The sequence below is a fragment of the Tremella mesenterica genome (assembly GCF_000271645.1).
Source record: "Tremella mesenterica DSM 1558 unplaced genomic scaffold TREMEscaffold_1, whole genome shotgun sequence".
Taxonomy (NCBI): Eukaryota; Fungi; Basidiomycota; class Tremellomycetes; order Tremellales; family Tremellaceae; genus Tremella; species Tremella mesenterica.
In genome coordinates, this window is record NW_006711225.1 from 2,844,758 (window position 1) to 2,867,797 (window position 23,040).

At 46.8% G+C, this 23,040-nt stretch overlaps 8 protein-coding genes across 8 annotated transcripts; 4 read left to right on the plus strand and 4 right to left on the minus strand.

Moving 5' to 3' along the window:
* Positions 1-122: 122 nt before the first annotated feature.
* Positions 123-1,204, plus strand: TREMEDRAFT_24629 (uncharacterized protein; the record flags this gene model as incomplete). Its single annotated transcript, XM_007000462.1, has 6 exons — positions 123-243; positions 431-458; positions 514-603; positions 846-903; positions 1,089-1,124; positions 1,169-1,204. 6 exons carry the CDS (start codon positions 123-125, stop codon positions 1,202-1,204), a joined length of 369 nt encoding a protein of 122 aa, XP_007000524.1.
* Positions 1,205-1,288: 84 nt separating this feature from the next.
* On the minus strand, positions 1,289-3,360 carry TREMEDRAFT_25343 (uncharacterized protein; the record flags this gene model as incomplete). The annotated part of the gene is made up of 7 exons (XM_007000555.1): positions 1,289-1,360; positions 1,473-1,785; positions 1,857-1,964; positions 2,009-2,510; positions 2,555-2,747; positions 2,804-3,152; positions 3,197-3,360. The coding sequence occupies 7 exons, from the start codon at positions 3,358-3,360 to the stop codon at positions 1,289-1,291; spliced, it is 1,701 nt and encodes a 566-aa protein (XP_007000617.1).
* A 199-nt stretch (positions 3,361-3,559) lies between these two features.
* On the plus strand, positions 3,560-4,445 carry TREMEDRAFT_25423 (uncharacterized protein; the record flags this gene model as incomplete). The annotated part of the gene is made up of 6 exons (XM_007000565.1): positions 3,560-3,610; positions 3,738-3,785; positions 3,834-3,932; positions 3,977-4,021; positions 4,126-4,248; positions 4,323-4,445. The coding sequence occupies 6 exons, from the start codon at positions 3,560-3,562 to the stop codon at positions 4,443-4,445; spliced, it is 489 nt and encodes a 162-aa protein (XP_007000627.1).
* A 4,287-nt stretch (positions 4,446-8,732) lies between these two features.
* TREMEDRAFT_36890 (uncharacterized protein) lies at positions 8,733-10,662 on the minus strand. The gene is made up of 7 exons (XM_007000792.1): positions 10,508-10,662; positions 10,449-10,459; positions 10,192-10,404; positions 9,942-10,022; positions 9,757-9,869; positions 9,483-9,601; positions 8,733-9,290 (listed from the first exon to the last, which is right to left on the minus strand). The coding sequence occupies exons 1-7, from the start codon at positions 10,647-10,649 to the stop codon at positions 8,827-8,829; spliced, it is 1,143 nt and encodes a 380-aa protein (XP_007000854.1). The 5' UTR covers positions 10,650-10,662; the 3' UTR covers positions 8,733-8,826.
* A 143-nt stretch (positions 10,663-10,805) lies between these two features.
* TREMEDRAFT_24631 (uncharacterized protein) lies at positions 10,806-13,094 on the plus strand (the record flags this gene model as incomplete). The annotated part of the gene is made up of 9 exons (XM_007000463.1): positions 10,806-11,141; positions 11,230-11,320; positions 11,362-11,393; positions 11,451-12,144; positions 12,355-12,451; positions 12,498-12,623; positions 12,769-12,829; positions 12,870-12,919; positions 12,968-13,094. 9 exons carry the CDS (start codon positions 10,806-10,808, stop codon positions 13,092-13,094), a joined length of 1,614 nt encoding a protein of 537 aa, XP_007000525.1.
* Positions 13,095-13,590: 496 nt separating this feature from the next.
* On the minus strand, positions 13,591-15,890 carry TREMEDRAFT_13947 (uncharacterized protein; the record flags this gene model as incomplete). Its single annotated transcript, XM_007000345.2, has 8 exons — positions 13,591-13,698; positions 13,822-13,968; positions 14,024-14,519; positions 14,593-14,771; positions 14,815-14,957; positions 15,108-15,471; positions 15,518-15,769; positions 15,819-15,890. Coding segments are annotated over 8 exons (1,761 nt in total), but the record flags the coding sequence as incomplete, so codon positions are not given.
* Positions 15,891-16,519: 629 nt separating this feature from the next.
* Positions 16,520-19,283, plus strand: TREMEDRAFT_26719 (uncharacterized protein; the record flags this gene model as incomplete). Its single annotated transcript, XM_007000724.1, has 10 exons — positions 16,520-16,615; positions 16,669-16,958; positions 17,015-17,273; positions 17,359-17,737; positions 17,781-18,117; positions 18,170-18,216; positions 18,282-18,413; positions 18,576-18,688; positions 18,735-18,983; positions 19,059-19,283. 10 exons carry the CDS (start codon positions 16,520-16,522, stop codon positions 19,281-19,283), a joined length of 2,127 nt encoding a protein of 708 aa, XP_007000786.1.
* Positions 19,284-19,448: 165 nt separating this feature from the next.
* Positions 19,449-22,961, minus strand: TREMEDRAFT_70798 (uncharacterized protein). Its single transcript, XM_007001977.1, has 12 exons — positions 22,578-22,961; positions 22,203-22,526; positions 22,027-22,159; positions 21,763-21,972; positions 21,475-21,713; positions 21,286-21,427; positions 21,186-21,245; positions 21,005-21,141; positions 20,828-20,963; positions 20,590-20,710; positions 20,254-20,524; positions 19,449-20,199 (listed from the first exon to the last, which is right to left on the minus strand). Exons 1-12 carry the CDS (start codon positions 22,896-22,898, stop codon positions 19,546-19,548), a joined length of 2,748 nt encoding a protein of 915 aa, XP_007002039.1. The 5' UTR covers positions 22,899-22,961; the 3' UTR covers positions 19,449-19,545.
* Positions 22,962-23,040: the final 79 nt, after the last annotated feature.

Sequence of the window (23,040 nt, forward strand, 5' to 3'; positions counted from 1 at the left end):
TGTCCAGATAGGCACCCAAAGTCCACCCAATCCCAGGTCAGTCTTTTGCTCCGAGTCCCTCCGCTCACAACTACTCTATTTTCTTTGTCCACCATACTAAACATCCGACAACGATAGACAAGATGTTTCGACCTGCCGTCTCCCTCGCTCGTACTTCCATGAAGAGAACCATGGCCACTGCTGCCGCTTCTGGAGAAAACGAATTTGTAGCTAAACGCGCTGCCGTGAGGGAACATGCTGCTCGTAAGTTCGGTCTTCTTGTTTTCCTTGCTTGTATCATACTCCACTGTTCGCCCACGGCTATCTTCGACTTTCTCCAAACTTCTTGATCAACCGCCATTACCATTGACTCAATGTAGCACTGGCTATTCATGTAGAAAAAACATGGGGGAGTAACGAAGCCAGGAAGAAAGGGTTGCTGATCAAATAGAAACCACTGAATTATGGCGTAAAATCAGGTAAGTTATGTTGTTCAAATCAACTGAAGTCAAAAAACAAGATTGACGAAAAAAGCTTTTACGTTTGTATACCAGGTATCGCGGTTGCCACTCTTTGGACTTGGAAAGCTGAGTCTGCTCATGCGGAACATAAAGCTCATGCTAAGTGAGTTCACTTTCATTGCGGAATGACCATTCCATATCTCCTATTCGTACCCATCCCGGCTCGTCTGGATGTATTTTATTACGTGGAATCAGTGTTCTCGAGTTCCTTCTGTTGCCGATAGGAGTAAAGAGGACTAGGTGGGACAGGATGAGGATGAGTGCGGTGTTTGTTGCAATCATTTGTTGTGGGCAGCAGATGTATTATTATAGTGACGACCTATCGGATTGAGATCTGACTGTCAGGGCCGAGGGACATGAACATGAACGTGTCGTTTATTCATACATGAACGTTCGTACCAAGGTAAATCATCATTTCTTCGACCTCTGTTCCCTCAACATACTTCCAAAAGTGCTGGAATTCCTCCATATACGGCCTTTCCCCACAGACATGAGTGGCCCAGACGAAATAAATTCTTGTCTTTATCGTATCTGACGTCCTCATTTGATGTTGTGACCGAAAGCAGAACAGCAAAGCTTACTCCGTAGCCTTTCCCCTGGGGCAACCAGTCTCTCTTCTTCAACGTGAGTTTGCATATTGTTGATATCTGACCTGGCTGACCTTGAAGCCCGAGGTCAACATCCCTGCCGGTGATGCAGAGTGAAAACCTTGTACACTGTGATGCATAAACTTAAAGGGATTCCATAGATACCCCACTGATCATTTTAATAACCCTATTCGGACATGTTTACATATTATCTGCCCAATCACCAAATATCAAAGCCGCAAAACCTTCGTATTCCTTCACTGCAAGGAGGGCCTGCTCATCAGCTTCTCGTGACTTGTTTTCTGACCCCACGGCATTGCGTCACTCCTCTAAGTTTCATTGTCCATAGGGGAGCGAAGAGCCAGATGGGTGGGTAAAGACTCACCTCTACACCTCTATCAGGTACACCCTCCCAGACATTCTTGCTCCAAGCGTTGAAGACCAATAGGCAGTCTGCTAACCTGCTTCCGGTGAATTCTCCGTTTTCATCGTAACATTCTTGTCTCAATTCATCAACTAATTTCCGCATCATCATGGTCGCTCCTTTATCGAGCAAGTAACGTCCGTCAGGTGAAGCGATATGTTGTTTCGTCTCCTCTAGAAGTGATAGCAAAAGGGGAGTTGTGGGTCGAGGTGGCAGTGGGCATTGGGAGGATGTCTCTGGTAAAGGTGTAGGAGGCAAGATGTGTTGTTCGAACCTGAATGTCAATCACCTTGAAATCTTCATTGAGGTGCTGAGTCGCTCCGACCAAAAAGGAAAGACACTGACGAATATAAAGCAGGAGATGAATCACTTGTGTCCGTCTCCACACTGGCGCGAATCTCGTTCAGTAAACTCTCCCATTCTTCCACTGTCAATTGTCGCTTCAGTCCGACTCTTGATCGTTAGCTGATTTGTCAAGAATGAAACAACTAGCTCACCCTCCCATCACATCCGTGACTGCTTCTTCCACCCGTGAAGCTAAACTCTTCCATCCTTCGTGCAACAACCACCAAGAGTATGTCAAAAATACTCTTTCCGCCTCTCCTGCTTCCACTTCAGCTTGTAAACGCTCTTCTTCCGCATTGACGTCGAAAACACTCTCCGTACGGTTCGAAAAAGCAAACCACTGTCCCACCACAGGAAGGGACGAAGCCACAGACATGACAGGTCGACTGGTCAGTACGGTAGTGACACCCGTGTTGGAAGCTAAATAGCTAATCCACCCTTGTTGGGACTTGACGGAGGTCTTGTCTTCATTCCGAGGTCTTGGGGTTGCTAAAGGATCTTCGGAAGAAGGAGTTGATGATCCTTCGTCAATTGAGGGAAGTTTCGATTTGACTTCCGTCAGGTAACGTCTACGAGCAAGGATGGACAGTTGGGATGTTGTCAAGATATATATGAGGGGAAGAAGATATACGGTAGATACGGCTCGTGTGATACCTTATATAAGTCCCATGATCAGTGATCAGCGCGAGATTACCTACTTTGAATTTTAAGATCTCGCCATAGTTCCTTCTTACTCCTGCCCTCTGTGGCTGGTGCGGGTACATTGAGTCGTGGAGGCGATACGTTGAGTTGCGCAGAACGAGAGAGGTCTGAACTGGGGGATGTAGAACTTGACGACATGGACATATCTGTTGGAGGTATCGATATGCTCTGAGATAAGACTGATGACATCTGTTAATCTCAGTTACTCACTCCAGTAGCATAGCTGGAAAGAAGGATGGCCTCACCTCATCATCAGTCTCACCGGGACCATGTGATTCAGAAACGGTAGGAATTGAACTTATACTAGGTGAAATAGGCTCTTGTCCTTCACGTTGTTGAAACTCTGAAGCCCAGCTATCGCCAGGATGAGAAGGAGTCCCTCCTGTCTCGCTGCTGGGAGGATGTTGCAATAACATGGAGTCGGCCGGACTCGTACTTGGGGTTTGCAGGTCTCCATTTTGAGAGAGCGACTGAAGAGCTTGAGATGTCGATTCGACAGGATAAGCGTCGAACAGCTGAGGTTGGAGTGTCGGCAATAACGAGTATATGGTGAATGAAATGTTAGAAAGAAGTGTGGTGAAATGACCTTTGATTCTGTTACGTCAGCTAAAGACTTATTTTGGTACAGAGTAGCTGACAGATCTCGCTCTTTCTTCTCCTTGAGAGCTCGCAAACGGGCGGCCCGCATACGGTCGATCAGATAGGAACCGACCAGATAGACGGTGGAGCTGACGCCGACGACGAACATGAAGCGACGGAGCCGTCTCTGCCATGGATTCCTAGTGGCTGTGTTGGACGGCATATTGTGTGTAAGCTGACTGAACTGCTTGTGTGCGGAGTTGCTGCAGTGGTAGTTATGGTCAAAGAAAGTGAAACCAATCTCCGAGGACAGAAGAGTGCGATTCCAATGGAAGGAAGGTGTCACGTGATTTGGATGCGCTCGGACCCTTGGTCGATGACGACGGCAAAGACGACGACGAAAACTTCTCATCCATCACATCATGTCCGACATCGTAGCGTACAAGATACGGAAAGCTACAGAGGATGATATCGTGAGTTTCCTCATGCGACTGGGAGTTACGTGAAAAGGAGCTGATAAAGACATAGCCAGACATCCTGCAACTGATCATTGATTTGGTGAGTGAACGGCTGAAAATTCATCATTTGACTGACTCGCAGGCCGTATATGAAAAAGAACCAGACGCTGTCGTTGCTACACCTGAATTGGTACGGTTCTTCATCGGTGTCGGAGTATGCCTAGCTGACATGTAGTAGCTGAGGAAGAACGTCTTTCAAGATCACTATGCCGAGGTATTACTAGTACATGCTGTTGGTCCTTCAGGCAATGAGGTCGAGACTGTTGGTATGTCGCTCGTAAGTGCCGCTGGAATCGTTCAGGACATTCGACTGACTGACAGTACTTCTTCACCTTTTCGACATGGCTCGGTGCTCCAGGAATTTACGTCGGTATCAGCGCGCTTTCAAAATGTCACCCTCATCAACCCAACAACGCACACGACCACTCAGATATTCAAAATTTTGGTAATTTTGATCGCTGATGTTACAGCTAGAGGACCTATATGTCAAGCCCGAACATCGTGCGCACGGTCTCGGTAAACGATTGTTTGGAGAGCTAGGCGCTGTCGCCAAGGAACGCGGTTGCCAAAGAATCGAATGGCGTGTTTTGAAGGTACGTCGTCCACTTTTCATCGTTGTCAATTTGGTGCGATCTCACGTATCGGATTTAAATGCTGACAAAGAAAGTGGAACAAGCCGTCGATCGACTTCTACGTCGAACGTCTCAAGGCTGACAATCTATCCGAGTGGGACACGATGCGAATCGAAGGAGACGAAAGGATCAACAAACTCATTGAAATGCGACAGTAGACTATTCATTCATCAGTGCATACATTCTCCTCATGAAAATTGCATTTCCCAACATTCGCTCCCTTCTCGTAGTTTCTGACGATCACTCTGACGCTGGTACTCTGGTACGCTGATACTCTATCGACGACATCAATGTACGTCATGTCATCCACAACAAGTTACCACCGACGAGATCGCGGCTATGCCGTAGTGTACGAAGGAAAGAAATCAATCATGGACGTCATTAGAGGTAAGTGATCGACGCGACTGCTTTTACATCACTCACTCATTCCACCAGCTTCCATTTAGTTCCCTTATCTTCCTCCCGCTGTCCCACCCTCTATCTTCTTCCCTCCCTCATGACCTTATAGCATCTTATCCTTGAACCCCTATCGTGTCCTTCAATCCCCTACACTGTCGTTTTTGTTCAACTACCCTCAACCTCTCTTCCGCCTGGCATGCTCAGAGTTTCTTCTCTGCCTGCTGGCATATCTGCTCCTGCTTCTCCTAAGTTGAACTCCCCCCTTATCATCACATCCCCTCCCACACCGACAACAAGTGTCATCGAACCTCAGGATCAACGACAGAACCATCTTCTCGATGTCAAAGATGGACCAACAACTCCTCCCAGATGTCCTGCCCTCCCTTCCATGGTGGTTGCATCGCCTCTACGAGTGTCATCTGCTCCCTGTCGACTGGAGTCCACCCCTCCAAGTCCCGCCCAGAAACGTCTCCTGGAAGAGAAAATCCGGCGCCTGAAGAACAGCCCTGGCAGTCCCTCTAAACTTAGTCTGCCCCCGATCAACAGAGCCGACACCCTTCAGCCACGCCCAGAATCATGGGAGAAGCCTTGGCTATCGTTCCTCAATGGGTGAGCTGATCCGCTCTGTAAACCACGTAGGCAAAGCTGACCAACTCTCAGACAAACTACCACTGGGCAACGTCTGAATAATATCCAGATAGGTAGACGAGATGACGAGATGTCGGACGGTGGACAATCTACATTCACTCGATGTCCATCATCGCCAGGTCTGCCGAGTTTGGCCATCTCGGGTGCCCTCGAGAAAGGATCCTATGATAGGTACGGCTTTCCTCAGCCCATCGAAAAGGACTTGACTCATGCCACAGTACCACCATCTCGGCAGCGGAAGAACATCCCATCCTCGAATCAGTAATGGAAGTTGATCCCACTCTGGAGGAAGAGGCCGAGGTGTTCGTCCTTCTGGCTTCGGAGGTCGACATAGAAACCCCTCTGGATAATGATGAGGGCCCTTCACTGACTACGCCTACTCAAGAGTTACCCGCTTGGAAACGCAGACGGCGAAGGCCTGCTTCGGTTGCCGAACAATGGCGAAAGATGGCCATAACGAAACAAGCACGACAGGTGGCCTGGGCCAGTCGAAAATTGTCGAAGAGAGGTAAAGGTACCAACATGCCTGACTGGTTTGACTATGCAAGCGTCGAGGAGGGAGATCTTCTTTTGCGGAGGGAAAAGCGTCACCGAGGACTCCCTCGTGATAATGAAGCTCCGATGACCCCACGATCGGCCCATCGAAGAGTGAAATCTCTCGGCTCGGAAGATGATTTTTTGGGATCGATAGATATGGACGAAGCTCTCCGTCTTTGCCTCGGTATGTGGGCACAGTCATCCGTGTCGCGAAATCGTAACTCCCTCACGACAACTCAAAGCCCGGTGACTCCATCTGATTGGGACGAGGACGCTTTCATCGGAGAAGGAGAGTACTTGATGCAGCTACTTAGCGCCTTCGATTCGAATAAAAGCGGTACGAGCCTTAGTAAGCGACTTCGTCTGGTGAGTTTTGATGAGCAAGTCGAAAAGAAAGCAAGCTCTTCAGCCACCTTGTCTAACATCAATGTCCAGGAGCCTGAAGAACTTTCACACGATACCCCCGATCTGTCCGAAACGGCCGACTCCCCCCAAAGTCCGCATCTCGATACTCCCGACATGGAAAGTCATCCTGAACTTCCAGATCTTACGTTTTCCTACACGGACCAGTTTGCGGATGGTTGGGATATGGATGCTGAGGGAGAAGCAGATGATGGGAACTGGAGTGAAGCGACTGCGACGTCACACCTCGACAAGGGTAAAGGCAAAGCCCCTGCTCGTTCACGAACTCCTTCGCCCACACCTCTTACTGGATCGGAGGCGTTGGACGCAATCGCCAGTGAAATCGAGATAGCCGAGCAGAACCAAATATCGCTGGTGCAAGAAATTTCGATGCTCGAGGCCAACCTGACGGATCTTGAGGGCTCTCCTGGTGGATCATCGACGGGTGCATCGCAAATGGAGGACAGACTGGATGACGTGAGCCATCCTCTTTCTTTCAGGCCTTGGAGACTGATGGTTAGCTTCACCTAGCTTATTCGCGGATCACTGATCAAATCTTGGACCTGCGTTCAGAAGAAACGGCTATTCAACTCAGTCTCGAGGTGGAAGATGCACAAGCAGAGTGTCTGGCAGACTTTGTGGACCCCGCCATCGCATCGACGAGTCTAACTGAGTGTCCCATGTGGATTGACACGCTCGCCGAAGTCGAACATATCGAGAGGTTGGAAGAGGGTGGGTCGAGCTCAATCAAAAGGTCCAGAGACACTATCTCAGAAGAGATCTATGGGAACACGAAGAGGTCGAACCGTCGACCTGATTCTCCACAAACCCGAACACCCTCACCTGGCGCTCCAGGGGGGAGACCTCTGATGGGGTTGGGTCTCACTTTTGGCGGTCGTCTCTCATCGATCGAAGAATCTCCATCCTCTGCCGAGGAAGAAGTCTCAGTTGACGAGGTGAAAGAAGAAACGGGCACCCTCACACTCCTTTCCATTGGAACACCACAAATTTCCGAGCCCACCCAAAACCAGCCACCTTTGAAATACTTTCTTGAGGCTTTGTCGAAACGTATGCCTTTTCGAATGGATGTAGATTATAGCACGGTGGAGCTATACAGAGGGCCGCATGCTGATGTCGATATCAGTTTGAACCAATCTAGATCAACGAAGGGTTCAGCACAGATGATCAGGTCGAAAGCCTCGATAGACATATCTCCCCCTTGTATCATTTCGGTCGATCGAGTGGAGTCTGGTCATGCTCCATCTCCTCCCATTCAAATCACTCCACCTTCACCGGAAGATCCATCATCTGCTGTCATGTCTGTAGCGGAAGATCCATTCGCTTTCAATGGCATTCCTCCACTCTCCGACGACAATGAATACTTGTCTCCTCGGACTGCCAGATTCCTCAAACCTACAAAAAGGGAGCGGAAGAAGATGTTAAAAGCTGGTCTGACCCTCACAAAACCATTGAAAACATCTTCTTGTGGTCCTGGTTTCATATCCCCTGCTCCACGTCACTCTATACGAATACTTGAAGGTCGAGAACCTTTGTCCATTGCTTCTACAGCAAAAGCGCAGGATACGACCGTGTCAAGGAAATTGACCCCTTCACCGGATATCGAGCTTCTTCCTTTGAATCGACAAGAAAATCAAATGGCGGATAACAACATTTCCCGTCCTTTTCGGCGTAGAGGTGCCATTTCCGAGCCTGGTACCTCTTCCTCAGAGCTCGCTATACCGGTGAAAGAACCTTCATCAACTCCAATGAAAAGCTCGAACGTTAAGATTGTGCATTTAGGTGATTCGTCGATGGAAGAAGCTCAACGTCGATATCCTTCCGTTCTTCGTCGAGGAAGAGAAGTACATATAAAACGTCGTGAGAGTGATCCAGAAGTACCGTACCCTACCAAACATTGTCATTCAGAAGTTCAAATCGCTTCACTTGGGGATAGAGATATAGATGTGGAAATGGGACTTTATACTCGTCTTGAAGGGACTTACAATGTTAGTTTGTTCCCCTTCCAACGACTGCTCATATGGAAGCAATGCTAATTTCAGGCAAATTTCGGTTTACATATCGTTTCTCTTATCCCACTGAGAGGACAGTTGACTAGATTTGGGAGATGGCTTTTACCTAAAATTTGGAAAACGTGGTATATGATGGTAGCATCTACTCGACCCAGGCGGTCGAATCATGGAAGAGAGTCAAGTCGTCCGAGCGGTGCGGAACGATCACGACCTATTGCGGTATGACTGGGATCGTCGGAGGAGAAAATGTTTCTTTCGGGATACTAGGCAAAGACCTCGAAAGTTCATTTTGTTTGTGGAGATTATTTGTGTCTCGACTACTGGGCTGTGGACTCTTTGATGATTGCTTAATGAAATTACGAGTTGAGGATTCGGTTGATGGAATTGGTGCTTTGTTGTATACCAGTATCTTGGGATTTATGATGTAACGAGGTGACATGTTTTTGTGATGCATTTTCTGCCAGATTGTTTTATTCTTTCCCATCAGATGATGATAAATTTTATAAGAATCAGGAAATATATATCATTCTAAAGGTCCCAATCCAACCTTTTGTTTCACCTCTTTCATTGTCACTTTCGCTACTCCCCCCGCCCATTCTCTACCATCTTTCGCTACAGACCTCAAAAACCCATCTGCACTCCTTATCCTCTCATATTCCTCTTTGATACCTTTAAGACTCTCAACTATCACCTCACCTACGTGTTCTTTCAACTTTCCCAAACCCCATTCTCCGCATTCTTCCACTAACTGCTCCGGAGTTCTGTTGGACGGATCAAGGGCGGACCAAATGGTGAGAAGGTTACTAACTCCTGGTCTGGAAATAGGATCGTATGTGACTCCAGGTAGAGAGTCCGTTACGGCCGCTTTGAGGTTGGACAGGATAGTTTGAGGAGGATCTAAGATAGTTATTCTTGATAAAGGGTTGGGTGATGATTTAGACATCTTTTGAGAAGGGTCGCGGAGGTTGAGAATACGTTTGGAAGGGACTGAATGTCAGCTACCAACATAATTATATATAGGGTTGATATCGTTTTATGCGGAGTAATTCTTCTGTCATAGAGTTTCTTCACAGGCTTACACCGAGTAGACTACGAAGGAGACAGTTGTTGACCAAATTTGGAAACGTCTTAGAGGAATGGATAACTTGGAAAGATGTTCAGGGAGAAAAGTAAACTCACCAATCATAGTTTTTGGTATAGGGAACGTTGGCCCGTATTTCCTATTGAACGTCTCTGCTATACCTTTGGTCAGTTCGAGATGTTGAGTCTGATCTTCCCCAACAGGTACTTGAGTAGCCCTGAGTGTCAGTCACCCTTTATTCTGTGCTCATTTAGCGTCTCAAATGTCGAGAGCGGTTTAAAAATCTTGATTCGATAACATGGATGGATGGCACAATTAGAGATGGCAGTGAGAGTTCAAATTTTGAAAGCAATCACGAAGGGGATAACTCACTTATACAGAAGGACATCTGCAGCTTGCAACACCGGATACGCCAAAAGACCCAGACGAAGGTCAGATTGTGTTACGTTGTCTTCCGAAGCATTAATCTTCGTTGCTATTTTCGACTTTCCACAAGTCAGTTCGTTCCTCCTTCCCCTGAAGACCCTTCAGAAATGAAGAGAAAATCATCGACTCACCTTCCAGGTCGTCATTCTTTGTAATTTACCGACTGACGTGAGGGTGTTCAGTATCCAAGCCAATTCTGCATGTTCAGGTACCTAATATCAGCTCCTATGTCTTCTTCTAGCCACCAGGGATTTCTATCTTATATCTTCAAACTTACCCTCCCGGGTTCATGACAGCTGCTCTGTGACCTGCGCTGATTCACGTGCGAGTGTTCGAATGTGGTAAAACACGGGGGATGGATAAGAACATCTATGAACTCACTTCTTCCTGGAAAAAAAGACAGGTTCTCTGAGGATCTACCCCACAGGCCATCAAGCTAGCCATCATATTCATCCTATCCTCTGCTAGAGTTTTAGGATCTTGTGGAAGTGTGATAGCATGTAATCCCACCACCGAGAGGTACAGCGGGATACCCGGTGGGAGGGATCGTTGTAATTTAAGAAAAGGTAAGAACAAGCCTAGATAATTTCCCAACTACTTGTTCAGCCTATTCTTCTCATTTACTAATATTCTCTCACGTGGGGTGTACCTTCAATATCAGTCAATGCGTGTTGACTTATGGAAGGAAACCACCCACCGGTCGGTTGTATGCCAGAAAAGACTACTTGAGGTATTACTGGTTTTTCTGTCGCCGTAGTGAAACATCTCTTCGGAGTGCTAATTCCCCTGCTCAACAGTATGGCTCTTGCGAACCCCCTAGGTGTGCTCGTCATCCTCATGGTCGGCGTCACCAATTTCCAATAGCACCAAACTTATCAAAATCCCTCCACTTATTGAAGAGGAAGTCGGCGATCTCCGCTTCTCCTTCTCGGATCCGAGAGACACCCATGGACCCTTCGAAAGAGATGAAGATAGCCCTAAACTCTACATTCCACATGTTCTCTTCACTCGGGCTGTTCAACAATGTCCCATGTCCTGATTCATCGTGTCATCGGCCCAACTGCGTGTTTTCACATCAAAGTCAAGCAGGACCATCTCGCTCGTCACCCTCCAAGCGACCTGTAGCAACTCCGGCAGAAACGAACGAAGTAGGCAGAGCGACGAAGAGGAAATCAGACTCGACCTTGATCCCTAGTGAGATCAAGAAAGCGAAACAGGTCTTCAGTGCTATACACTCCCCGCAAACAGTAGTCGCAACCCCCCACAAACCTATCTCCCCAATCAAGTCATCTACTAGTACGAGTACTCAAAATTCAAAACTCAGTGGAGGTGTGATAAGCCACGGAAAACCATTGATCACCAAACATCCTTCCTCTGTGAGATTATGTGTCTGTCTGTGGAACATTGACTGACTGTCAGGTTCCCATACTCCCTACGGACACTGGACAAGCTCCGAAATTACCCCTGTTTCGACGAACCCCGCAGCCTTACGCAGACAGACAGAAGGGTTGTAAGTTTCTCTTTCCTTCCCTTGGACTTTATTAAGAACAGTACAAACTCTCTTCGCTCAGTTCAATAAGCTGGTAAGCCTCTAATTTCCACATGAATCCCTGAGAAACGAAAGGTATGACTGATCTCAGTACGTCCAAATTCTACGACAATCACCAAAACTTGCTCAAGAGTCGGCATTAGCACAAGAAGAAGAAGTCTCATCCACTTCCACCAACCTCGCCGCTTACAAAAGATCCATCCATCATGCCGCAGTTAGTATCTCCCGTAGACCCATCCCCACTACCATCCCTCATCCATCCATCGGTACTATCAAAGTCTCTCGAGAGGCATACGAACAAGCAGAAAAAGCTTCCACCAGTCGTCTCACCAGAGAAAGGATAATAAAGTATTGTCTTTCCCATGAAGAGATGATCAAGTGGAATTATCCAAATTCAACGGATATGTCTCTCACTTCTGACGAAAATCTTGAACCATCGGCAGAGGGGACAGAGAAGATATGTGATAGGTGTAAAATGTCTTTTGTGGTAGATGGAAAGAATTTGAAAGAAAGGTTTGGAGAATGTAAGTATCATCATGGAAGGACAGCGCCACAGCGAGTGGAAGGAAGGAGGAAATGGATTTATTCATGTTGTGGAAGAGAAAGAGGAGAAGCTGGATGTGAAGAGGGTTTACATGTGTTTAGTGAGAAAGAAGATGATGGAAAGTTGGCAAAGAGAGTACCTTTCAAGACTGTCAAACAGGTGCTAGAGAGTATGCCTCGGAAGGGCGAAGTTGAGACACAAGGGTGGGTTGATGTGGTAGGAATGGATTGTGAGATGATTAGTGAGCTAATACCTTTAAAATTTCCTTGACTCTCCATACAATCACTTTTAAATTATCACTCCCCACTCAACATTCTCTATTGACCCCTCAACCATTCGCTCCTTGCTTTGGCTCCAATTCCTGGTCAACGAACTTAAACCCAATCTTGTCTCTGTAACAACGCTCCTCAAAGAATTCAAAATTACAGTAATCGGTGTATACTGACAACAGGCACCACCGCCGGAATATCTTTAGCAAGAGTGACCATAATCGACGAAAACGGACTAACACTACTGGATGAACTCGTCCGACAGACAGTCACCGTCTTGTGCGTTTTTTCGCTTCTCTTGTCTCACACAGTCGCTCACTGCTAGAGATCTCAACTCGCGATTCTCAGGAATAAAACCAGGAGAGCTCGACGAAGCTGTTATGGACCTTCCGGCAGTTCGATCAGCTTGTTGTGCTTTCATAGGACCGGAGACTATCATTGTAGGCCACGGGTAAGTCAAATTCTCTCCTTCATCTCGTCTGATCTTCCGTCCTTCCTCCCTTTCGAACTCTGATTGCGTCCCTCAGAGAGTTTAAATACTCCTCTTTTACCCACTCGCTATGAGAGTGTTCGAATTTAGCAATGCTTATAAAAAGGTTGGAAAATGATCTTCGGGCTCTTCGTCTCCTACATGATAAAATCATCGATACGGCCATCGTGAGTCCTCCGTAATCTTGCGTACCTTGATTTACATCAGGTATTCCCACATGATAAAGGTCATCCTTTTCGTCGTGCACTAAGAGATATGTGAGTACCCTCATATCTCAAGGTGAAGAATGAGATCTAATGAGATAGTGTGAAGGAGAAATTGGGAGTGTTTATCCAAGATCGAACGGCCGACTTGGGACATAGTTCAGCTGTGGATGCGAAGGCAACTTTGGATTTGTTAAAATGGCAAGTTCGGGATGATCATTCGTCTTAGACATTCGGATACAAGTGTGAGGATGATGATAGTGTTATTGGTATTTGTATCAGTAAACGATGAGGTTCTTGATAAAACATTGCATGATGCACTACGCAGGTCAAGCAATCGTCGCAGACAAGAAAGGACATATGTCATTTCTGTTGTATTGAGGGAGTGACAGACTCACTTGAGAAATGTGAGGACACAAAAGAACAACCACCTTGGTCACCGAGTGAATCACAAGAAAAGACTTCGTGAAAAAGCAAGGCTAATGAGGGGGAAACTCACTTCACAGCTTGATCCAAGCATGATATTCCCATAGGTACAGTAGAGAAACGATGTGCTGCAAATCAGACGCGCCCCTTTCTGAGGCTTACCAATGACTTATGACCCCTGAGCATCAAGAAGCAATACCAGTACACAAACTGGGCTGTAAAGTCACAGCTGATGTCAAATCGTCCACGAGAATCTCACAATGATGCATCTGGTACTCACGCAAACTCATTCCGACCCTTCAAACTTGCATGGTCCCTGATTCCACGCCAGCGACGTAGGCGGCGCTTTCAAAGATGATCTGTCGCCAGAGATCATGTACGAATGGAGGAGCTTCTTCAGCGAACACCTGCCAGTAAGCATTCCCTCAAGGGCAATGTAGAGATCTCATGCCAATAGATTAAGGAACTGAAACATGATAAACGTCCCGATTATCTGTTCGGTACGGGGAGGACAAAGAAATTCGACATACCGGCTCAATTCCCTCGATGAGACTATTTGGACCCTTTCTCGCTCTGAGATGTTCCAACACAAAGTCGACCAAATCATCGTCAACCTCCCCGAGGAAATGTCTCATCTTCTCTTTCACCAAATTCAGAATTTTGCCTTGTAACAATGTCTGCAAGTCAGTCATCTCTCCTCAAATCGATACATAGGTAAAGAAGAGAGCTCACCTCTGTGAGAGCAGCCCACTCCACTTCGAACCCGAAGAGTCTTCTTCTCTCATGAGGTAATCTCTCTCGGATCTCAAGTAGCCTTGCCGTACGTTTCGCAGCTTGCTCAGCTTCCGTCAGACCTGTATCCTCCGCGCCGTCATACTCCAACTTCACCAGAGTTCTCTGTTTCTTTCGCACGGCTTGTTCTTCCTCATCTCCTTCACCGAATACAGACTGAGGCACAGGTCGAGAAACGACTTTGGGCTTTTCTTCTTTGGGTTCGGGCATGGGAACACGGTTGAGAGCCAGACGGATAGGAGCAGCATCTTCAGAGAGAAGACCAGCATTGCGTTTGTCTTGTTCCATCGAGGCAAACTCTTCCATTTGTTTCTTGAGAAACTCTTCAGATTCCTTTTCCAAAGCTGCCATTTCATCCGCTTCGACATTCCTATCACGGACGTCTTCTTGATACTCCCGTAACCGCGCAGATTGTCTTTGTAGTCTCCATCGTTGACTGATTGGGTCAGCTCTAGGACAAAATCCAGAGAACCGAAACCGCATGGTAAATGACCACAAGGAAAACTTACCGATCAACGTAGAACACATCATCTCGAGCACCGCGTTCATCATCGTCCCAATTATCATATATACCTTGCAGTCTCCTCCTCATCCGCTCAACTGTATCCGTGTATTGACGCCTTTGACCCATTTCGCGGTTATACCTTTCAACTCGTAATCTTTCGCGAGACTCTACTTGTCGTTCCCGCTGTGCTTATCAGCATATTCGACATAATTGAATGTGAACTCACATCTCTCATGAGAGCATCTGCTTCTTGCTTACGCCTCTTTCGTCTAATCTCCTCTTCCTCTTCATCCGTTCTATCACTCACATCCTTCCCCTGCGCCGACTGCGGCTTGACGAAAGCTACCGGGTCTTGATATCCCTGCGGATCTTTAGAATCCTTTCTATCAAATCCCTGCCCATGTCCATTCTGATTAGGTCCCGGACCGTTATGAGACTGAGACACAGATTGCTCTCGCTGCCTGACCTGGGCTTCTGCCTGTGCCCTAGCTTGCACTTCCTTCTGCAAACCCCTGTTACCATAGCCGTAAGCGCTGGGACCTGGTTGTTGTTGAGCGGCAGGACCTCTTGGTCCAGTCGGTCCTTCACGTGGCTGTACAGCTTTGAAGCGTTCCTTCTCTTCTTCCAATCGTTTCTTCTCTCGTTCCCTCCTTGCCGCATTCTCTCGAAAAATGGCGATCTGATCGAGCACAGCTACACGTTGTTCCTCGGGAAGATCGCCTTCCTTCAAATCTTGCAAATGAGCAGGCACCACCACATTGAGAGGTGACTTATTGCCGGCTGGCTCGGGGAGACCTTCGGGACGAACGGCATTGGGGTCAGTAAGGAGCGCGACGATATGAGAGATGGCCTTTCGACTGATAGCGTCTTCAGCTTCATCGTCCTACTTCGTCAGCCGACCATGTCCAACAGGAAATCAGAAAGCTTACATCAGACCTTCCTAGAGTTGCTTCAAATTCGTCCAAGAATTCGCGGGTTTTTTCATCCACTTTCACTAATAGGGCTTTAGGGGGCTTCCCTTGCTGACGACCTTCGGGACTCATGTCAGGTAGCTCTACGCCGTTTAAACACCTCAAGCATCTCATGACCACTTCAGGACTTTCAAACGACGCAAAGCCAAATGCTTGAGGTTTTCCAGTGGCTCCGACAACCCTTTTTAGCTCGTGTAAAGGTCCGCATGCCTTTCTCATCAGCTTCCATACTGATGCGATGGGTATCAGAACGACTCACATTGAGCAGCTCTTTCAACGTTTCGTCAGTGATACCTGGGGCGATACTCCCTACGAATACCGAAGTCGTCTTGACCTCCTTGGTAAACCCAGGAATGGAAGATGGCGGAGGTAAAGAGTTGGTCGAGGGTGATGACATCTGCTGCACAGGCGCAGGTAGACCGCTTGGTAGAGGAGGTAAACCAATCCCCGGGTGAATTGGACGTGGAGGTATGGCCGAGGGAGGGGGTCTGTATCCAGGCATAGGAGTTGAGGGGACCATCTGTGGAGGAGTACCGTTCGGAGGTATGCCATGAGGGAACGGGGGAGGCATAAATCCTTGAGGTGGAGGGAAAGGTGGGAAACCGCCTGGGAGCGCATTTGGGGGAGGTCGGTTCGGAGGGAAGGGTGGTAGACCTGCTGGAGGAATGAAAGGAGCTACAGCACTTCAGCATCGTCTGGAATAGATTCAAGACTCACGTTGACCGTACATGACAAGAAGTGAAAGTATAGGGATAAAAACGCTACTTAGTACTTGGACGAGTGACTGTCGAAACCGGTGAAAAGTCGACTTTGGTAGTTGGTCCGATGCTCTACTTGTACTTTATTCGGTCCCCAATTAGCAAGCTCCCACCTGCAACTCTGTCCCGGTCAAAAGTCGTAGACTACTTACTCTACTTTGTCTTTTCTTATTGTAAAGGGCATAGAGGTCAACCCTCAGTCATGGCCCCAGGTATATCTTACGATGACTCGGGATCGCTAGCATCTTACTTTGGTGTCACATTCCTCGCCATCATCCTCCTACCCGCCACGTACATCGTTCTCAAGCCAGCTCCCAAAGGCATGTCTCTCTCCTTTTGCTTCTTCTACAGCTGACCGCCTTTTCAGACACCACAAAACCTCTCTGTACCTGCTCTGAATGTCAGGATGCCCGGTCAAGAGTTTTACAAGTGGAGAAGCGTAATCGACCCTCTCGTTTCCGACGACGAATACTGCCACTACTACTCGGATGGACATTTCTCGCCTATCTCTGCTACGCCCTTGCTACTGCACCTCGTATAGCTGGGGAGACAGTCTATAACCCTTTCGAAATCCTTGGGCTTAGTGACTCGAGCTCAGACAAACAGATCAAAAAGCATTACAAAAAGCTATCTTTGCAATTGTCAGTTGAACCTGCCGATCCGACCTGATGACGTGGAAGGTCAGCTGATGTGATAGTCATCCGGACAAGATCAAACTTGCGGACAATCAGACGAAAGAAGACGCCGATGCTAAATTTGTCGAACTGACAAAGGCCTACAAATCCTTGACGGATGAGGTAACGAGGGAGAATTTGGCAAAGTATGGGAATCCCGATGGACCGCAACAGAGAGAAGATAAAATCGCCATTCCACAATGGGTGGTCGAGGGGAAGAACAGTATCGCTGTGTTGGCTGCATACGCTTTGCTTTTGGGTGGAGGGATACCATACGTTGTGGTGAGTTTGACTGTACCTGACTTGTTCCCCCAGGCATCTTTCTCAGTCTTGCTGCTGTGCATGCCGTAAGGTACTAACTGTGCAGGGCCGATGGTGGTTCTCTCAACGTCAGTTGACAAGAGACGGGATCCTTAATGCTTCAGCCGAGACATTCTTTTTGTCCTTGCGAGAAGACACAGACTTTTTCTCCCTCATTGCTCTCCTCGCTTCGGCAGTCGAATTCCAAGCTCTTCTGGCTGGCAAAAAAGCCGGAAGCAAAAAAGAGCGCAAAGAGAGACAAGCCAAGATTGAGACTCTGGAGAAGGCTATTGAGGCAAAGAAGGAAGAATGGGACGTTCATCAAAGTCCGTTGGCCCGAAGGGAAGGCAGGGTACAAGTCACCAGTGCGGCTGCCCGACGTGCCCAAGCCCTTCTCTGGACACATTTGCTCAGAATGGATCTTAGTGAGCCAGAGCTCCGGTCAGGTACGTCCTCAACAATCCAAGAAAGCAGCAACTGATTCATCAGAAATGTTGTCCATGCTGCAGAATATGCCCACAATCCTAAATGGTCTGCTAAACATCGCGCTCGCTAGGAATTGGCTCGCGACCTCTCTCCTGGCCATTTCTCTTCAGCCCTGTTTGGTGCAAGCCTTACCGCCAGACGTCTCACCTTTGGCCCAGTTTCCCGACGTGGGGCCGGAATTGGGGCAAGAGATGCAGATAAGATTAGGAGCGGAAGGGAAGCGGTGGTTGGAGAAATGGCATGCAGCGAAGAAAGAAGAGAAGTGGGTGTCGGAGAGGACATTGGAGGTGGTCAATCGGTGGCCAAGACTGGAAGTAACCGATGTCAAGTTCACCGGTATGTCTGATCTTCATCTACTTGTGTACTTCTTTTGCCTTGTGTACCTCAGACAGTCCGATACTCTGTTTTCCCTTTCCTCAATCCTGTGGCCGAATATTGGGTTTAAATCCATTCCCGCCGAATGGATCGCAACACCGACTATGTGAACGATTGACTGACAAATAGTATCCGGAGAAAGACAAATCACGCCTAGCGCCATCGTCAAGCTTACTTGGAAATGTCGCTATGTCTATCCCTCCACTCCTCTTACGACAAGCACAACTGAGAAATCCTCCAATGGGCACATGCATCTGAATGGTCATACGAAGGAAGAGAAGTCAGGGGTGGATGATAATGCAGACGACTCGAAAGACTCCGTGGCAGCTGTAGAGGAAACGATCGACAAAGTGGGAGAAGAAGCGCAAGATAAAAAGATAATAATAAATGGTGATGTCAAAGAGAAGGTTGAAGAGGTAAAAGAGATTATTGTGGAAAAGGTGCAGAAACGTGAGAGATCGAAAAGTGACATTGAGAATTCTGAGGATAAGCAATGGAGTTCCAATGGGTACGCTCATGCTCCCAGATGGCCACAGGTGAGTGACGTTACTTCGTTGCTTTATATCATGATCTGATGAGTAGCTTCGAAAACCTCATTATTACGTCTTATTAGGCGATTCGAAAAATGACAGAGTCATTGTAGCCCCTACTAAAATAACCGACATACCTTTCCCTCCTGAAGATCTTACTCAACCTACCGAATCACGCGAATACAACCTCCAATTTCAAGCTCCTCCTCAAGCGAATACATATACTTTTGTAGCTCACTGGAGGAGTGATACTTATTTAGGCGCTGATGTGGCGGTACCCATTGTTGTGAGTCAAATCTTTGTTCTTCTGACTATCTTTGTTGTCTTGTTCAGAAAAGGAGATATGAGTGTGATCAAGTAGAAAGTTAATGATCAGTTACAAGTGGAAGAACCACAAGAAGATGAATCTTCAGAAGATGATATTTCTGAACCGGACGAAGATACTTTAGCAGGACAAATGACAATGATGAGAGGGGGAAAAGTAAAAGCTTCTCCGATACATGACGATGATGAGAGTGAATATACGAGTAGTGATGATGAGGATCTTGGTCCTAGAAGAGGTCGAGCGATCAATGAGGATTCGGATAGTGATAGTGATTAGTCGGTCCGTCCGGAGATGTCATCCTCACTTTTGACTCCTCTTGATTTGATCTATCTCCAGGGGATCACCCTTGTAAACACAACTGTCATTCTCAATGGCTTGAATGTACTGTAATGTCACCATGACAAATCTTGGAGCTAAGGCCCTCAATGACCTATGATATCGCCAAGTTGTCAATGATGCATATGCACAATATAAGAATATCTAAATGAGGGGTATCACAATGATACTGTATGTCATGGGCCAGAAAAATCGACGTATATCATTTCAATGGATCGAAATCGTCCCAATTCATCTTGCCCAAGGCTGGCTGAACAGTTTTGGGTACAAGGGTAGGTTGCATCAATCCTGGTGTCCATCCCGGTGGTGGTTTCACCGTAGGTTGCGCTGATTGAGTTGATTGAGGGGTCGAATTTTGAGATTGAACAGATGAAGAGAAAGTAGTTGTTGATTGGGGTTGAAGGGTTTGCAGACTTTGCATCGGCTGTATTGATGGAGTTGAGAATGAACTTGTCATTCTAGGTGGGGACAAGGTGTTAGAAGATTGGATAGCAGGGATTTGTGGATCGAGTGAGATATTGTAATTTGGTTTATTGCCCGATATTTGTCTAAGATTATGAGTTGCGGGCTTTGGATCAGGTTGAATGGACTGAAAGGGGCTATAACTCGGTGTAGACATGGAAGGTTGAGCTGATGGTACGGGTGGGGATGATAAAGTGGGTGGTGCGAGAGTAGGGATGGATTCAAAGGCTGATGTGTTGAATGCGGAAGAAGGAACAGGTCTAGCTTTCAATTTAGATGATCCACCACCTCTTGGACTGGGTAATGCAGGTGAACGCACGGGCGAAGTATTGTTAGATGTGGAAGGGAAAGTGGTAGAGGATAAAGGTTGAAGTATTGCGTTGAATTCGTTTGACTTCATATCAGCTGAATCCCTTTAGTTTCCAAAGTAAAGAGGAAGATAGCTCACTAGAGAAGAATCGGATGTTCCATTAAGCCAAGAATTGTCATTCCAAGGATCTGTCACTTGTACTTGTGGTTCGGAGATAGTAGGAGTAGAGGAACCTTTTACCAAAGATTCAAAGTCCATTTCTCCACTATTGAATCCGTTCGTAGCGAAGGGATCGGTCCCGATACTGATATCGGTATTGAAACTTGCTGTTTGTTGTTCTATTCGTCGAACATCACGGAGATGTTGCATATGTTCACTTTCCACTCTATTCCCAAGAGATTTTATCACCCTGCTAAATCAGTACTTCTCATAGGTGACAAAATTCATAGGTATGATGAAGAGAGAAGAACTGACTGCATGAAACGACCGAATTGCTCAGCATTGAGAAGAGGACCCATGGACATTGCCCAAAGTTGAGGAAGAACCAAAGTGGCGATGGCTTCACGATCGACTTTGGCTCCCATCGCTGCGTGCACTGCCAAAGTGGCCATCTATACCATCAGCACCGTCTAAGAAATGTACAAGGTAAATGACCATGACAGCGGGTTCTATTTGTCAGCTAAGTGATCCTATAAAGACAGAAGAAGCCTACCTTTCGTTTTGATCTTGGCCAAAAGAGGTACCAGCTTCGTAGTCAATGTCGCCTTGTCTAGAGTTTTCACCATGGCTTCGAAACATTCCAAAGTCTGAACTTTCACCGAGAGTATCCGAGTTCTAGTGAAAAGAATCTTTCATTAGCACCGTCCAAGACAAAATAAGACTGACTCACAGCTACTTTGACTAGAAGGACATTTTGTACCGTACTATAATCGAGAACTTCGCAAAGGTGAGGTACAGCTTTGAGAGCTTTCTCTTGGACCGGCAAATGTTCACATTCGAGAGAGTTATATATGAGAGGCATGACATCTTCGAGATCAGCCATTAATGTCTGTATTCACAAGCTGACTTACGTTCTCGAAATATAGGAGGATTGGTCTTTTCTTCAAACAAAGAGAGATGTTCCAGCAAAGCTACATGTCAGCTTGATCGCCAATTTCAATGACAGCTCACTCATCATATTCTGTGGCGGATCTTTGAGCGCAAAGAGGGGCTTGAGCTTGGGAAGTACGGAGGTGAATTCATCTTTGGTCAAAGATCGTGAGATCTCAAAGACATTAGGGAGGAGAAAAGGTAATAAATATGAATCTTTCATCTACCATATCAGTTTATCACCTGTCAACGACGATGAGTATAACTCACTTCGTCTAATAAACTAGGTAAGATCTTTCCTTTCCGTAATCTATCAGAGAAGTTTGGTAAGACTCTGACCAATCCACGTAAAAAGGTAGCTTTCTCCTCTCGCGGTTTGGAGGCAAAGGTAGTAGGATCTAGGAAATTGAGCGTGTTGATGGCCAAGGAAGAGAAGAAAGGATGTGAAGGTAAAGAAGCAAGTGATATTCTTGTAGAAGGTTGTCGAGTAAGTAATCTAGGCAGCAGATCTAATCTTCAGCTCATCATTGATTGAATTAAGGAAGGTGCGAGACTAACCTTTAAGCTCAGAACTTTGTCTCTCCCATCTAGACCCACTCGCCCAATCTCGTCTTATCAAAGATCCCTCTGCATTTTCCCTCAAGCTTTGCATAGAACCACGGTTCTGAAAAGGAGGTTTCCCTCCCATATGTACCGCATAAAGTACACATCCTAGTGAATAGAGATCTGAAGCAGGTGTCAAAGTAGCGTCCAGAGCATATTCAGGAGCTATGTTATCAGCTCTCCTCATCAAGTAGCAATCAGTCTTGAATGATTACTCACCTAAATAATCAAGCTTCCATTGTACTTGAGGAGGTAATCTACCATCGCCTTCTGGGTAAACATACTTTGTCGCCGATCCGTCAGGTTGAGTGAGAGGGGTGGTCAATCCCAATCCTGATAACTTCCAGTCTCCCTAGTTGTCAGCAACTGACCTGAATGAATTGCAGAAAACTAACTTTTGAATTTATCAATATAGCCTCTGGAGACAGATTGAGATGAACCATCCTAGCTTGTTGATGTAAGAATCTCAATCCTTTTGCTATTTGTAAAGTACCCTTTTGAATTTCTACTTCGTCCAGATCCACTTCCTCCGTTCCTTCCATACCAGGAGGTCTACTTTGTCCGTTTTGTCTTTTTGAAGATCCAGAAACTGCGGAGAGGAGGATACCGAGAGAGGAAGTGACTACCTCAGTGACGAAAGTGAGCTCGGATCGAGTTTCTTCCAAAGGTTCAACCATGTGAAGTATATCAGGATGTCTCAATCTCCCAAGGGATGTTGCCTAGTCATCAATACACGAATCACAAGCTCTAGAAAAAGGTTATGGACATACTTCTTTCTTAAGCTGTTCTATGACCCATTCTCTGGCAGCATGGGTCGTACGTCCGGAAGAATCTCCCCGAATACCATCGAGAATCTTCTTCTCGAACACCCACACAGAAACATCTTTGGACGTTGAGTTATGTGTGGCACCTACCACCTTCCATAGTCCCACTGTCAAAGGTTTAGAGGATAAGGCGGAGGTACTGGGTAGATGAGAGGAGGAAGAAGCTGGGGAAGGGGCAGAGGAATGTAAGGTGTATGAGGAGAGTGAGGAGGATTTGCCGAATAATGAAGAAAGGTTGGAAGCGACAGCGAGTACGTTGGCTGCCATGGGGGACGAAGCAGGGTTGTACCTGCTGAATTTAAGACGAGCCTATGAGAGTGTGTCGCTTCGAGAGAGGAGAAGAGTTGAGAAGAGTAAGAGTAAGCTTTATGAATAGCAGACACCTTTGGGTGAAAGGCAGGTAGCGTGG